Source organism: Arctopsyche grandis, chromosome 6, assembly GCF_051622035.1.
Source record: "Arctopsyche grandis isolate Sample6627 chromosome 6, ASM5162203v2, whole genome shotgun sequence".
NCBI classification, from domain to species: domain Eukaryota; kingdom Metazoa; phylum Arthropoda; class Insecta; order Trichoptera; family Hydropsychidae; genus Arctopsyche; species Arctopsyche grandis.
In genome coordinates, this window is record NC_135360.1 from 17,177,069 (window position 1) to 17,194,882 (window position 17,814).

At 33.9% G+C, this 17,814-nt stretch overlaps 1 protein-coding gene across 1 annotated transcript; it reads left to right on the forward strand.

The window, feature by feature from the left end:
• Positions 1-1,587: 1,587 nt before the first annotated feature.
• LOC143912620 (uncharacterized) lies at positions 1,588-17,814 on the forward strand. The gene is made up of 25 exons (XM_077431914.1): positions 1,588-1,737; positions 2,541-2,767; positions 11,338-11,439; positions 12,449-12,628; positions 12,712-12,828; positions 12,916-13,068; positions 13,156-13,321; positions 13,401-13,561; positions 13,656-13,825; positions 13,910-14,016; positions 14,107-14,267; positions 14,364-14,567; positions 14,733-14,972; positions 15,052-15,198; positions 15,334-15,477; positions 15,551-15,672; positions 15,755-15,848; positions 15,930-16,104; positions 16,177-16,329; positions 16,400-16,526; positions 16,787-16,906; positions 16,987-17,091; positions 17,164-17,333; positions 17,409-17,531; positions 17,618-17,814. The coding sequence occupies exons 2-25, from the start codon at positions 2,738-2,740 to the stop codon at positions 17,812-17,814; spliced, it is 3,468 nt and encodes a 1,155-aa protein (XP_077288040.1). The 5' UTR covers positions 1,588-1,737; positions 2,541-2,737.

Here is a 17,814-nt window from a genome sequence, read left to right on the forward strand (position 1 = left end):
TGGCTTCCTATCCTCTATTTTTAATCACTTAATCATTAAATATTATTTTTAATTTATATATACGTGGACAAGTTTGGCCATACATGTCGATTTGGGGCAACCTGTTATGGCACCATGATAAAATGAAAGAAATAAAGTAAAAAAAGAAACTCGATTTTCATTTTATTTGGTTAGGGCGTAATATATGTACATATGTACATATATGTAATATATGTACATATGTACATATATGTACGTAAATACATATATAAATCTGTTATTATTTTATTTTGTAAGAATTTCTGCCACAGTGACATGAAGGTTTTCCCAATTTCTTTCCACGGCCATATACATACATACATACATATGTATATGTATGTATGTTACAGTCCAGGTGTTTTAGTTTAAGTGCTAAAAGTCAAAAGATATCTTCAAATATTTATTTATATTTATTAATGTATTTAAAGTTTGGACTATTGCAATTCTTAATCCGCCACAATGTACAAAAATATAACAGAAAAGAAACAAAACAATAACTACAGAAATTAGAGATGACAAAAACAAAACATATATACACAAACAAAAATACATATAGACTCACCAGGTGTCGCATGAAACTTTTAGATGTCAAAAGCTTTGACCTGTTAAAACGCTTATTATTTAAAAGGGAAATCCGATGGAAACCACATTACAACGTTGCTATAATTCTAGTCTTGGCTGATGTCAAAACTATTTCAACCGAAGGTATACATAGATAGAGGATGGGACAAACGATCGAGAATATTTAAACTTATGCCTAATAGTTTGTGCATGAAAAAACTATGTAATTCGTTTGTCAATTTGTTCTTTTATGTTAACTATAACTGACCAGATTGGTTCGTGTATGAACAAATTAGTATATTCATGAACGGTTGACGGATTATTGGCCGAACGGAACGACAGACATTAGGCTGACGGATATTTGGCCAAACGGACATTTGGCCTAACAGACATTAAGCCGACGGACATTTGGCTGAATAAAACTTTTAATTAATTCAATTTATCAAAAATATCAAATTTTTATTAGGCGAGGTGATATCTGAATAATGTATCAGTTTTCAGTGAGTTTTGAGTAATTTCGATACACAATCAGTAAAATGTCCGTTCGGCTATTAGGTTTTTCTTAATTTTTTTCTTGAAATAGGTTTTTCTTAAAATTTAGAGCCTCTGCTTCAATACATACGATTATATAAATTAAGCTCAGGTATTGCTTCGTATATTTCATCACGTTTACTATACATTCTACGTCAAACTTTATAATATTTCCACTATTTAAAAAAGTCAATTCTGAAATATAAGGAATATTTTTCAATTGGCTTGCAGAGGGGTTGTCTTCATTACCTTTGACATTCTTCACCCGTTACCATTTCCAAGTGAACTTATTACGATAAATTACTTATTACGATAAATTACGATATTTCGCTCATATAGATAAGCATGATGTATGAAGGTTCATTTTCATAAATTTGAATAAAAAATTATACTAAACGTGACTGTGAATTTAAAAGGATGGCGCATGCGCCTTCACCCTTATTCACCGGCACCTTGAGCCACCTTACAGCCGCACTTGTTACAGCCCCGGCCCTCGCGCCACTCACTATGTGATCCCTCCGAGAAAATAACACCCCCTTTTTGAAAAAAATAAACAAAAATGTCCTAGAAAAAACCCCAGTGTAGTACAGTAGGAACGATGCAGTCGTGAGAACGACTCCCCACCCAGTGAAGTGCGTTTATTTCATTCGAATTTCTCGGAAAATCTTCGATTCAAGTCGGCTGACGATTTTGACGAATTGTCGTCGGCGTCGAAACGACCAAATTTAACCCCTTAGCTGCGCCCGTTCGTGCAGAAAGTGCTTTGTTCGTTTTTCCCTTTGGTCGCGTAGTTTGTGCAATATTTGTGTGTTGTATGCGGCTTTTTTGACGTTTGTGTCGTAAAACGGCGGCCATGTCCTGCAATCGATCATCTCTTTTCCCAGTCCTTACAATAAATAGTGTAATTTCGTCATCTTTTCACACCCATGTGCCGCCGTTATAAGATAAGTTAAAAATTTAGATCGATCGTCAATAACAAAATTAATTGATTATATTAAATTTATTTGATGTGCCATTTCTTTATGTGATTTCTTGAAACTAAAGTATTTCATTTCCGAAAGATATTAATATCGCAAGCAGGTGTAAATGTGGGAAAACGTTAAATTTTCTTTATTGACTTTTAAGATTGACGGCTTCTTAAATGCTTTTTAATACGTCTATAATATTTTTTATGTACAATTTTCATCACTCAAGTATTATTATTCTATAAAACGCAATTCTTTTTTTTAATATTCAACAATTCCAACACCTTTTATATTTAAAATATGAATGGGAAAAACAACTAACATTGCAATCTTTGAATTATATCTACTTTTAATAAATTTAATATTGAATTGTAATAAATTTAATATTAAAATGTATCGCTACATAACCTCAACTATTAACCATACACACACAAATTAATTGCAACAATCTTTGTTAATTTCCAGATTTTGAGACTTTAATACATATAATTAGCATAAAACTGTCGTCTTTGTATACATTTGTGATTGTTTAAATTTATTTTTGTTTAATTTTCGTGTAAGGTTTACGGTTTGCCGTAAAACTGTCACGATTCAATTGTGTTCGGTGTTGTGCATGTGTAAATATCGTCAATAGACCAGAACTATCGTCCCCTGAAGAAGATATGACGACTGAAACGGCAAATCAGAGTCAGGTATACATCTGTCAATTAATTAAAGCTTCATTTCCACTGTATTTGTGTATCTTGAATTCAACTGTATGTATTGTAACAATACTTATGTGCGCGTTGGTTCAACGACACCAGTCGCGCAAACGTGCAATCAATACCCGGCTCGAGAAATACATGCCGGTGAAAAACGCATTTCGTCGCACTAAATGTACTTATTTTTGGAAAGATATTGTACTGGAGGACAAGGTGATTATATCATTGATGGTTAAATTTGCAACAACAAAAAAATTAGGAGCTGAGACACTGCTAAATCGTAAGTTGTATGAGCGAGATATTCACACTGCATACATACGTATACATATGTATGTAGTGTGAATATATACATATGATCCATGGAAAATAAATACTAAATTTATATTTTTAATATATATTTGTTTCATTTTGAATAGCAATGGAGAAATAGTTGAGAATCGCCGACTAAATACTAAATTGCGGCCATTCCTCTACGTCTGAAGTGGGAGGCAATTTAAATTTTTTGCTTCGTTTGAAATAAAAGGGGTTGTAAAAAATTACGTGCAAAGTAAAAGTAGAAATATCAAGTCGTTATGATTCGCATTCATACCTATTATATGAATCTGACAACGATAAGCCGCTGTAAATAGAAACATAAGCCAGAAAACATTTTCATTATAATAGGACGGATTTAAACCGCCGGATTTGATTACACGTCTTCAACGTCTAAACTTCGTTGAAAGTGAAAGGGTTAACGTGTTTTTACTCATTCAACAATCGAGGCTAATAAATTCATAAGCCGAGTAAACAGAAAGAACCCCAATCAGAGCGATATAAACGTTGATTGCACTAGCAAATGTATACATATATGACAGAACACTGATGAAACAACCAAAAATCAATGATTAAAAAAATACTTGATCTTTTTTTTTACTGGATCAATTTGGTTCCAATGCCAAATCTGTCAATTGGGAAATGTGTAAGCAACACGTGTAAAGATAAAGCGTAGCAACTGCATATAGAATCAGAGCAGAAAAATAGCAATTAGACATTAAGCTTTGATGTGAATTGGATGTATCTAGTCTCTTTCTTATTTACAAAAAAAAACAGCAAAACGGAATTTTTGCTTACAAATTCTATTCATTCGTCATTCAGGCAGCGGAAAGGTTTTTCGCTATCAAAAAGTCAAATAAAAATAAATTTTTCGGTACACATTTCTTCATTGGGGAAAACGGTCTTATTTGCAAAGGAAACCCACACCCTAGTATTCCTGTGGGATTTACCCGAAGATGAAATCGGCTTTGCAATGGAATTGACACATGGGTCGATCCGGCTATCGACGAATACCAAGAAGGGTCGTCCTTTTATCGATTGAACAAATATTGAAAAATACTTAAGCTATAGAAGTCAACGTCTTAACCATCCATTTCAATACAGCACGGATTTTCAGCCATTTTCCGATGAATACTTTCGACATACTTATAACCAAGGTTAAAGGAGACTCATGGGACACATCAGCCTGTACATTTATCGTGCCATTTTTAAAAATAACATTTTAATATTTATTTTAAAAACGGAAACTAAAAGCACAAAATCAATAACTTACTTTTTGTCCATTTATCAAAAATGCTAGCAGACCTGGAGCTAAATCCTTTATATTTTTACTGACGAGTTCAGTAACATTTTATGGATTATTGCGTGATTACTGCTCCTTATCGCGTTTATTGTTTTACAGCCCAACAAGTATGGCAGGAGACCGGGTGAATTATATTATAACGGTGTTTGTATATGTGTGTGTTGTCTAGACACGCGATATACAATATAATACAAAACCTACATGTATGTACATATATACAGCGAGTGATAGATCGTTATGTGTGATTATATGGCATGGGGCACCGGGAAGTCCCGCCACGTGAATAAAATAGCATTTCGCGGAATAATTTGCAGCAGCGACTAAATGAGGGTGGGTTGCTTTATGCCAAATTCCACGGCCAAAAATCGATATTCTTACCCCAGTGTGTGAGTTGTTATGTACCCTAGCACTAGAAATGTCGTACGGTCTGAAATGAATTCAGTCGCACTATCGAGCTGTCTACATCAACGCTCCTCAATTTGCAAGGGATGCTAAAGCAAATCTAAAGGGTGACTACTATGTACATATGTAGTATATCTATATATACACTAAAGCACGATTTGAATTGTTTTAAATTTAAGAAAAGCTTATTTTTACATATACTTTTGAAATAAAAATTTCAAACAAATGAATACTGCACGTTTTTTCATGCATATATTTGAAGCAAGTGAAGTCTCCGAAACCCAAATATGTACGACAGCTCTCTAAAAGAAAAGTATTTTAATGGCCACGTCAACTGCTGGCTCATGGAGAGTGACTTTGCAAAATTTGACCTCGATTAGTCATACGGTATGCAGATGTACATACATAAACGTATCTATTATTTTGTGAATGTATGTATGTATATTATAAATAATAGAAAAATTTAAATTTATTTTTAATGCGTACTTACGAGGGCTGGACACCAGCGCCTTGTCCATACAAACGTACTATATTTCTCCCTTCCTCAATTATGGCACTAGAGAAATTATTTTTTAATATGCTATGGATATCCACCATTGGGGTCGTTTTATTTTTTTGATTAATTATTTTTTATAGAAGCTAGGAGCCGCCAAACATATATAAAATCGCCTCTTTTTTACACCCACGAAAAGAGTCCAGCGTGCTTATTTAACGGTTGATTAAAAAAAAATACGCTGATAGATGCACATAAAATATATTTCTCATACCGATGATGAAATTTTTTTAAAAATTGGTCCAGTTTCGGAGGAGAAAATAGGACAATACGAAACCTCGATTTTGTCAATTTAAAATACGTTTTATCTGGTCGAAGCGCAACTGTCGCATTCACTCAATATATATATTGATATATATTGTCACATTCACTATATATCGAAGAAAGGAACGGCAACAAAATTAAGGTTTCAGGTGTACAGCCCTCTTAAGAGGGCTGGATACCCGAAACCTTAATTTTGTTGCCGTTCCTTTCTTCGACATACATATATATTGAGTGAATATGACACAATATGTATATCAATATATACATATATATTGAGTGAATGCGACAGTTGCGCCTCGACCAGATAATATCTATTTTAAATCGACAAAATCGAGGTTTTGTATTCTCCAGTTTTCTCCTCCGAAACTGGACCAATTTTAACAAAAATTTCATCATCGGTATGAGAAAGATATTTTATATGTTTGTGTATTCGTATTTTTTTTAAAAATCAATCGTTAAGTTAGCACGCTGGACACTTTTCGTGAGTGTAAAAACGAGGCGATTTTATAGATGTTTGGTGGCTCCTAGCTCCTATAAAAAATAACTAATCAAAAAAATAAAAAGATAGAAACATGCCTATGGCGGATATCCATAGCATATTAAAAAATAATTTCTCTAGTGCCATAATTGAGGAAGGGAGAAGTGTAATACGTTTGTATGGACAAAGCGCTGGTGTCCAGCTCTCTAAATTTGCGTCTTGCTATAACAAAGTGTGTAAAACCGGAATTTCGGTTAGTTGAAAGTGACATTATGTGATGTGTACTTGAATATGTACTTGAAACATTAAAGTATGTAGACTGGCAATAAAAGTATCGGCATTGAATGATAATCCAAGTCAAGGTTTTAAAAGATTTTCTATTACAAATATGGACGTATATTTATATATACAATATACATATGTAGATGCATACTTGACCTAACTGTCCTTGTACAGGGATTTTGCTGCCATTTAAGTAGCTACTTATAAAGGTTCGTCTATAACAGCACGGCTGAAGCCGGCAACTACACGTAGAAATATTCTTTAGTGCATTCTTATATGTATGTATATGAACACATTCATATGCTTCGGAATATGTACGTGACGTAATAAAAATAGCAGTAACCGGCACGATCTATTCATATTATACAGCAGTACATGTTACCAAAACGTATCAATGAGATATTCAATGTGGCGAGTGCACCCGTACTAACGAAAGTGTTGCCATGTGTATATTAATGTTTTCGGAAACGTCATATTGTAACAATATTGAGTCGCGCTCTGTAATGTACATTTTTATTTTTTATTTACATAGATATATACCAGGAAAGCCGAACAGGTAAACCCCATTGCGCCTTCCTAGCCAATTATTATTTCATAAATCGCTGAATTTCGAGATGCTGAAGAACATGAAATTAACTATTAATTAATTAATTAATTAATCCATAGAGACATTTATGGATTTAGACTTTTTTTACATATTGTACATAAATCAAATTCAGATATTGGTGACAAAGTGGGTAGGAACGTTTTTGCCAATTTGATGGAAGAACCGTTTCAACAATGAAATCAGATAAATTGGCAAACTCTTATAGGAAACGATCGACTTGGAGCCACAAATATCCAAGTCTGACCAGCAGAATTAAAAATTAGCACGGGATCGAACTCCGTAACCTCTTGGTGCTTAACTTAAACGCAAACACCGAGCCATACTGCTATCCTGTGTATATGTAAGCTAATTTTACCTTGCAAAAAAAGTATGAACGTGCCAAAAATGGGCGGTGCTGTATAGTAATGATTAGAAGAAGTTTTTTTCCGTGTAGTATTGTGCCGAACTCTTCACGTGCAGTGCTGGATAATATTAGCGAAAACTAAGCTGGTTATTATTTTTCTACAGTATATATTGTATGTATTTAAATTGTCGTATTATATATTGACTCATCGTAGTGGGAAGTCCAATTTAGCGCAGTACAGTCGAAAAAAGCAATTAGTATTTGAAAAACCGAATCACAAAAAGAATTTCTTTTCCAGATGTTTTAACACAATAAACGGTTTTAAAGCAGCCAAGGTTTTTTTTTATATTTGACAATATTGAAACCTACAGAAATGATTTTTCCGAAGAGCAATACGCCACCTGCTAATTATAATATCGGAGTTGACGGAGGGTGAATAAATTTCCATCGTATTAAATAAAAATTGAAGGGTCGAAACAAATTCGCGTTCCACAGCGGAATCAAATAATTCGACGATTGTTTGTAAAAATCAAAATATATATTTATTTGAACATTTGAATTGTAAATTATTTTGCTGAAATATGGAATTATAGTAATTATTATTATTTTTTGTATATTTTTATAATTGTAATCTACGTTATTATTATTTTTTTTACTGCTATGATTAGTACATACCACTGTTATCAATCAATATTATTATTACTTCTTTTTTTTGTTGTTAATTTTATTAATATCTATTTTTTATCTACATATTTTTGTATATGTGAAAATTTTTATAAATGGTTTATCTTTAACTATTATTATTATATTTTATTAAAACTGTATATTTTCCGAAATAAATATATAAATTTTATAAGCATCAATATTTTCCCGAATATAAAATTAAAACAATGTAAACGCGTAATCGATGAAAATAGACGCCGGGTGAGTGTTTGTCGAAATGTTGCCGTATTGAAATTAGGTAAAGTTTCAAGGCTGTCCACGTGTTCGCTAAATGTAGCGTAATGGCCGCATCAAATCTACCCTGAAAGCCTCCATTTCAGGCAGTCTGAAGCGGAACAGGAAATATTCGTGTTTCAGGCGCGCCCTCCTAATTGACGACAAACTGTGAAAAGGCGACACGCGTACAATTACACACTCGGAAAAAGTCCAATTTTAGCACAAAAAAGATGGAATAAAAAGCGGACCAAGTCCGAACCGAAAACTAAACACAACTCTGAATACTACAATAGAATAGTTTATGTGTTGACTTTGTGAACGGCAAGAAAATTAAATTTAGATATTAGCTTGGCTCGGATATTGAATTTGGGACAATTGAATTCAAACTTAAACATTGTTTGGCTCAAAATCTAAAACAAGGAAGGTGTTTTAGTTAAGACATATGTACATATAAACTTCGAACTGCTACACAAATTCGAGCAGTCAACATATGTATATACCTACATATAACATCACTTTGGGTATATTTAATTTATTTACTTACATATTAGCCCCAGTGATATTATAGAATACCCTAACGCGTCACTGACCAGACATATAAGCAAAATACAAATACTATATATAAGAATTAATATATAGTATTTTCTTAATAAATTTTTGAAATAAAATTCAAATATGTAGCGGTGACATGGTGGATAGGACGGTTTTTGCCAATTCGATGGAGGAACCGCTTCAACAATGAAATCAGATAAATTGGCAACCTCTTGGAGTCACAAATATCCAAGTCTTACCAGCAGCATTAAATATAATAATTCTTTTCAATCGAGGTTAGCTCACGGGATCTAACCCGGCGAGCTCTCGGTGCTTAGTATCAACGCAACCACCGAGCCACGCTGCTGGTTAATATAAAAACTTCAATTAGAATTTTAGTGAAATCCTTTATTACTCACATTGTTCAGTTTGATTTGCTATTGTTTGCATGTCTGTCCCGAAATATCTAAATATTGTACATGAAACACATCATATGTACATATATTGAAACGCGCTTAAATCCTGCGTTGTTCTTTTGCGTGAGGTATTATAAAATTCTGGTCGGAATTTCGGCGTATGATTCCCGCGAGGGTTCCAGCTCGAGAATGATACGAATTTTTCGCATAATTTATATTTCAAAGCAGCCTACGTCTATTTGATACGTGTTCTGAACTCTGTAGGGCTTTTTATGCAAATATTTTTCATTTGAAAACCGATTGAAAGTACGCCTATAAAGTGAGGAAATTCTTTGCGTAGGTATGCATTAGGAATGTCGTATTTTAAATATAATTATGTTGGTTTGAAATCGTGTCAAAGAATTTGAAATGTAATTCGTTGTATGCATCATATACATACATATTTTATTTTATTTTATTACGTACATCATATGTGCCACGACAGGAATTACCCCATGGTGACGACACATGGTTAGATAATTTTTTGTACGTAAAAAATTACAATTTTCCAAACCATAACAGTACATAGAATATAATAGAGACATCTATGGACAATCAACAACAAATTTACGAGAAATACATTATGTAGGTAGCATATTTTTATAAGATTCAACACATTTGAGAAGCTAATAGCTCGAATGTGCGATAAACTGAGGGGGAGGATACCAATTTATTAGATCCTTCACGACAATTAAGCTAAAAAATCGGAAAATTCTAACAGGACACGGTCGATCTGTGTTTTATTAACCAAAATATCTCGCTAGCAGCGTATTAACCCACAACCTCTTCACTGGTATGCAATAGCAGACACACAATGCGGTGCAAAAGATCGAAAAGCGCCAGACAGACTGAACCACAGATTAACGACACGTGTACCTTATTCGTGCGCACTGCTCGCACTTAGACTAAGCGAAATCTACCCGAAGTCCCGACATACCTACCCTGTATTCGTTATGTGCTTCTGATACTTTAGTTCCGGATTTTTCCTTATTAAATTATTAAAAACTTGCCAGAAAGATCCAACTCAATTTTAATAATTACCATTTTAATAATTGCATCTGTGCACATCGAAAGGTTACTCGTCATCTGATTTTTCATTCGTGAAGTCGAGAATTGCGTTTAAAGCAGCCATCCAGTTAATCTGTGGTTCAATCTGTCTGGCGCTTTTCGATCGTTTGCACCAAACCCCAGACACAGCGTAATGCTCTACCAGTGCACTACGCTGTGTCTGTATTTGTATATGTATTTGATGATTATATAAACGGCAAACAATACCCTGATTGACTTAACTTAGATTGCTTAACGGTTACGTGTCGTGGTTCGCTTTTGTTTATTTTCGATTGTAATCTACTACTCTTATGAGTTTGATTGAAGCAAAATATTATAACTCGCTGTTAGTATTTTATAAAGGTCAACTCTCCCCCCCCCCCCTCGTGTTTTTAGCACACAACCTAATGGAAATCGACTGAGGAAACTCGTAATTATTCGCCATATCCGTAGGTCCAAATTGCTGTAAACCATAAGCCATGCTAAGAAAACAGGCTGGAAATTCGAAATATCTAAACGGCTTACAAACACGAAAAACCTTATACATACATACATCAAAGTACAAAAAATCAATTCAAGCTCACACATACAAACATATATACATGTGTATGTACTTATATGTCGTCCAGTTATACAGTAAAACACCGAATAAATTCATATTACATATGTATGTATATGTATATACTTGCATAAGACAAGAATGTTAAATAAGATGAAATTATTTTATATGGTATAATAGTTCAAGCACTTTTTTTTCTTTTAATAAAAAGTCAGTGTTAACGATGGCATGAGATTTTCTTTCTATATAATTTTTTTGGCCAGACTCATTAAATAGCGCTTACGTTAGGGTTTCCAAAAAACTATATACAAAAAGTATGATAATGACTCTATTTTTCAGACTTACAAATATTATATATCACGTTAGTTATTTCCATATATACGAAGTGCTGAAATGAATTACGTCACATACTATTTAAACCTTATTTATGTATGTAAAATTTACATTAAAAATATCACTAATTGTGGAATTTGTTCGATTTTTCAGACGGACGCTAGTACGGCTTTCCTGAGAGCTGCTCGAGCTGGACAGCTGGATAAGATCTTAGCATTGTTAAATCAGGATGTCGACATCAACGTCAGCAATGCTGTAAGTAAAGTTTTAAAAAATGACAGACGATGAAATATAAACGTAATGATTGATAATTACAGCAATGCCGTTATCAATAATGCAACAGCTGTTGAAACGGTTTAAGAATATTTTTAAAAATTACCACGTCGTATAATTTATGCCAGTTTTGCTACACGCACACCTACTAAATATAATTTACACTTCTATTATACTAAATTGTATCGTGACTGTATTTATTACGGAATCATTTTTTTGTAAAGGTTTTATCGGTAGTAAATTCGTATTTTATGTATAATATCGCTGAAAATTCCAATAATATACCCAAAATACATAGGTATATATGGAATATACATAGGTATATATTATATGTACATCAAGTGTGAGTGTAGAGACAGTGTCCTAGTTTAGCAAACTCTATCAAATAGCTTTTCAAACGAGGCTAAGTAAATAACCGAATTGTTGGAACATGTGTTATATAATAATAACGTGGTATCAATAAAGTTTTCGACTTGTAAAAGTTCGGGCGTTTCCGCAATGGTAGCCATGTTGCAGAATGGATGTGGCCAAACAGCTGGAAATATACATATGTAGACGTGATGTATTATTTTAGATTTGAGCGTAAATACAAATTGTAAAATAGTACGGTTCTCTATGATTAAATACAATAAAAGTTGTATAAGTTTAATTGGTCCACACGTCGACAGTTCATTTGAAATTCAAATGGTTGCCGCACAATCAAAATGGCCGCTTATATAATGTCGCATTCGGTCAACGATATCGTGTGTCGCCTGTTTCTTTTTTCATGGTTATAATAGTAAAAATTTTACGATTTTGCGTCGGTGCTTATCTTTTTATAGTCACTTTATGTGTTGAAACGGATCGATGAACATAACCTAACCTTGACGTTCTAATTTTTTTTTACTTAATATCAATGTGATTCCTTAATGTTTTAAGATATTTATTTTTTCAAATCAAACTGAAACATGTTGAATAATCAAAATTTAATATGAAATTAAATTTTCGACAGAATGGCCTCAACGCTATGCACTTGGCTAGCAAAGATGGCCATTCCGAAGTGGTCAGCGTCCTTTTACAAAGAGGAGCACACATAGATGCTGCTACGAAAAAAGGAAATACAGCTCTCCACATAGCAGCTTTGGCCGGCCAAGAAGCAGTCGTCCGCCTCTTGGTACAAAGCGGAGCCCAGGTAAAGAAATATTTTTAAATTTAAATGATATTTTTTGTAAAATATTATACATATAATGAAATACACCGAATTCGTATCCTCAGGTCAACATACAATCGCAAAATGGCTTCACTCCCTTGTATATGGCAGCTCAAGAAAATCATGACGGCGTTGTTAAATTTTTATTGGCAAATGGTGCAAATCAAAGTTTAGCCACCGAGGTATTAATTCTGACAAATTAAATAAAATAAAAATTTAGCTTGTGTTTGAAGAGTACTATTGTTTATTTAATTGAATTATAAATACAGGATGGATTCACTCCATTGGCGGTGGCGATGCAGCAAGGCCATGAGAAGGTGGTTGCAGTGCTTTTAGAAGCAGATACTGGCAGAGTTAGATTACCAGCATTACACATTGCTGCCAAAAAAGACGACTGCAAAGCGGCTGCTCTTTTGCTTGAAGTAAGTTTTCAATGAAGCACAAATACAACTACATATGTATACATAGTGATTCTAGTATAACATAAATTCATACAAAAAATATTTCAGAACGATCATAATCCAGATGTTACATCAAAGTCTGGATTCACTCCTTTGCATATAGCTGCTCACTATGGAAACGAAGCAGTAGCAAAGTTACTTCTGACCAAAGGGGCAGACGTTAATTGTGCAGCTAAACACAACATTTGTCCGCTTCACGTAGCTGCCAAATGGGGTTAAAAATTGAATAATAAACTGACTGTTTATAATACGATTATATTGTACTATAATATTGTATCGCTTGTTTGATTCAGGTAAAGCCAACATGGTTGCACTCCTAGCAGAAAGTGGAGCTCAGGTGGAAGCTCGCACAAGAGATGGCCTAACTCCACTGCATTGTGCCGCTAGATCTGGTCACGAACATGTAGTGGATATGCTGCTGGAGCGTGGAGCTCCTATAAGTGGTAAAAGTAAGGTATGCTAAATCAAAGAAAATCATTATTCGATTTGCATGAATAATATAAATATATGTAATAATAAAGAATATAAATATAATATTTAATTTGTAGAACGGATTAGCGCCATTGCATATGGCAGCTCAAGGAGATCACTCAGATGCAGCGAGAATACTTTTGTATCACCGAGCACCAGTGGACGATTTAACTGTAGACTATTTAACCGCTTTACATGTGGCCGCACACTGCGGTCATGTTAAAGTTGCTAAGTTACTTTTAGATAGGTGATTAAATTTTATTTTAGTCAATCTTTTAATTTTTGGGATGAAAATACATTACAATTGATTCATTTTAATATTGGTATTTAGAAATGCTGATGCCAACGCAAGAGCTTTGAATGGCTTTACCCCACTTCATATAGCTTGTAAGAAAAATAGAATTAAAGTGGTCGAGCTATTGCTCAAATATGGAGCAAGTAAGTATTCTCATAATTGGTAAAATTTTCAGGTATTTATGTATGTACATATATTTGAACTTATGTTGGAAATTTTAATTCAATTTTAAGGTATATCGGCCACGACTGAATCAGGGTTAACTCCATTACATGTAGCCGCATTTATGGGATGTATGAATATTGTAATCTATCTCTTGCAACACGAAGCAAGTCCCGATGTTCCAACTGTACGAGGAGAAACACCACTACATCTTGCTGCTAGAGCTAACCAGGTAAATATTAAAAAAAAATCAATATACCTATATGTATATGTATACATATAGATTTTTTTTGATACATTTACTAGTAATTTTTTGTTGAATTTATAGACTGATATTATCCGAATATTGCTACGAAATGGCGCAGCTGTGGATGCTAGAGCTCGCGAGATGCAAACCGCTTTACATATTGCGTCCCGACTAGGAAATGTCGACATTGTACTCCTTCTCGTACAACATGGTGCCCAATTAGACGCTCTCACAGCTGATAACTACAACGCTTTACATATTGCTGCAAAGCAACATAATCACGAGGTAAAAATTACAAAATAGCATAAGCTTATATATATATATATATATATATATATATATATATATATATATATATATATATATATATATATATATATATATATATATATATATATATATATATATATAATTTAAATCAAATTCATCATTGTGAATTTTAACTTGAAGGTGGCTGCAGTTTTACTGGAGCACGGTGCCCCACCAAATGCTGTCACAAAGAAAGGATTCACTCCATTGCACTTGGCAGCCAAGTATGGTAACTTGAAAGTGGCCAACTTACTCATGTCTCAGAAGGGTGCCGAATTAGACCCCAGGGGCAAGAATGGTGTTACACCATTGCACGTAGCTGCACAGTACAAACATCACGCTGTAGCTACAGCTCTTCTGGAAAAAGGCGCTGATCCAAAAGTAATATTAAGTTCTTTATATATGTATGTACATATAAGTCTAATATTGTATTCATCAATAATTTAATGTAACACAATAGGCTGCAGCTAAGAACGGTCATACAGCACTTCATATAGCTGCCCGGAAGAATCAAATGGAAACGGCTGCTGCTTTAATGGAACGTGGAGCAGTAGTCGATGCTGAATCTCGCGCTGGCTGTACACCTTTGCATTTGGCAGCTCATCAAGTAAGTAAAATTTACACTCGTAAAAATAAATTAAAAAAAATGTCAACATCTTGAAAACAATGAAAATTCAAATTTTTAATGTTTAGAAATTTTAGCAGTAAGTTTTTATATACAATTGATTTTTTATTTGCGAAGGGTCACGCAGAAATGTGTTCGCTATTGATGGAACAAGGTGCAGAAGCTGGTAAACGAGCTCGTAGTGGTCTCGCTGCTCTTCATTTGGCAGCTCAAGAAGATCATGTACCAGTTGCTAAAATACTGGTCAACAATGGTGCAAAGGTAAGCGACTTAAATATGATAAAATATACAGTTGCACTGTATAAAATCTTATAAAATTATATTACTTTTACAGGTTGATGTGTGCACAAAAGGAGGCTATACACCGTTGCATGTGGCTAGTCACTTTGGACAAACAAACATGGTTAAGTTTCTTTTGGAGTCTGGTGCTGATGTTCAGGCAACTACATGTCATGGGTAATGCTGTTACACAAGAAAGAATATATTAAAAAAAAATATTGTGATTTCAGTACTTATATAGCTTTTAAATTAATTTCAGATATACTGCTCTCCACCATGCAGCTCAACAGGGTCATATAAACATAGTGAACTTATTATTGGAGCACAAAGCAGATGCTAATGCAACTACTAATGTATGTATAAGAAGTATTTAGTTTATATTAAAATATAAAACACAATATTTTCTATATGATTTGTTTCATTTGTATCTTTAGAATGGACAGACCCCGTTAGATATAGCCCAACGTCTTGGTTACGTGACAGTGATGGATACTTTGAAAGGAGTTTCTGAATCTTCACCATCTAGTCTACCAAAAGATGACAAGTATAAACCAGTTGCACCAGAAACTATGTACGAAACTTTTATGTCTGATTCTGAAGAAGAAGGAGGTTTGTGTTGAATTTCGATAAATTTTTTTAAGGTAAGTAAAAGTATTAAAGTAATCAGATTTTTATTTATAGGAGAAGACACAATGTTAACTGATCAACCGTATCGATATCTCACCGTTGATGACATGAAATCTCTGGGTGATGATTCTTTACCAATTGACGTTACCAGGGATGAGAGAGTAGAGTCTGTAATCGGGACCAAAAATGTTATGGACGTTTCACAAGGTATATGGTAATGAAAAACAAGAGTGACACTTAAAGTTAACGATATGTCTAATTCTATCAAACTTTTTAGATTCTACTACAAGCGGCCCACCATATGTTATAGATGAGTTGACAACAGCAAAGACAGTCAATCATTTGTACAATGCTGAACTAATGAAAGAAGGATATTGCTATAACGTAGATGCCACTCAGCCAAAGTATGGACAATGTTTAAATTTTTCAACTTTAATATTGATTATACGTTTCAATTCATCATTTTGTTTCAATTGTATTTCAGATATTTAAATATTAAATGTTTGCTTATACATTTTTTTGTTTTCTCTTTGCTTTCACATTGGAATTGTTTTTGGTAAATGCAGAAGGAAATTACAATGGAAAAAGTATGTCATAATTCGTACTTTGAAATAAAGATATCTTTAAAACATTTAAATAACAATTTATCCATTTCCGATTTAAGCTTTTTGGTATCCTTTTTGGTGGACGCTCGTGGTGGAGCATTGAAGGGTTGCCGAGGAGGTGGAGTTCGAGTCATTGTTCCTCCACTGTCAGCTCAACAGCCCACTAGGATCACTTGCAGGTACATGTGTACACATTTTAACCTTTAAAAAGTGTATAAATGTTATGAAGAATACAAAACATAATAATTTATATTTTTAGATATGTACGATCACAGCGTGTAAGTCATATGCCACCGTTGATGGAAGGTGAAGCTTTGGCTAGCCGAGTCCTAGAACTTGGACCAGTATCTGCTAAATTTATTGGGCAAGTATTTAATACCATATTTTTCATTGTATTTCAATATTATCACACATTATAATATGTGTTTATTTCTAGACCTATCATATTGGAAGTACCGCATTTTGCATCCCTTCGTGGAAAGGAGAGGGAAATTGTGATTTTGCGATCCGACAATGGAACAACATGGCGAGAGCATGCCGTGGAAGCTGCTGATTGTACAGTACAAGATATATTGAGCGACACGTTAGATATAGATGGTATTCTTAGTTTCAAACTGTGTGTCAAATCGTGTATATTAATATATTAAATAATTATCTAAAATATTTAATTTAATTTTGCAGAGCCTCCAGAAGAACCAGGTGCTCCCCCAGCACGAGTGACACGAATTCTGACCCACGATTTTCCACAATACTTTGCAGTTATCTCTAGAATTCGTCAAGAAGTTCATGCGATTGGTCCAGAAGGTAATGGTTTATTTGTCTAAATCTACATAAATAAATTTCTCTTAGATTAAGTAGAAAATTAGAATAATGTGTTGATGTATGTATAGGTGGAATGGTATCCAGCTCAGTGGTTCCTCAGGTGCAAGCTGTATTCCCACAAGGAGCTCTCACCAAGAAGATCAAAGTTGGGCTTCAGGTAAACCTGTTCAGGCCGAGAAGTTGCGCTAAACAGGCTCAGGCACAATTAAAAAAAATTACAGTTAATAATGTTGCCAAAAAAAAGCGTTTTTCTTTGGTGTGGTAA

Bases quoted from the DNA above. Each gene is read 5' to 3' on its own strand.
- LOC143912620 (XM_077431914.1), top strand. From the start codon at position 2,738: ATGACGACTGAAACGGCAAATCAGAGTCAG. The intron at 13,322-13,400 runs GTTAAAAATTGA...TGTTTGATTCAG, and splicing joins TCACGTAGCTGCCAAATGGG to GTAAAGCCAACATGGTTGCA. The intron at 16,907-16,986 runs GTACATGTGTAC...TTATATTTTTAG, and splicing joins CCCACTAGGATCACTTGCAG to ATATGTACGATCACAGCGTG.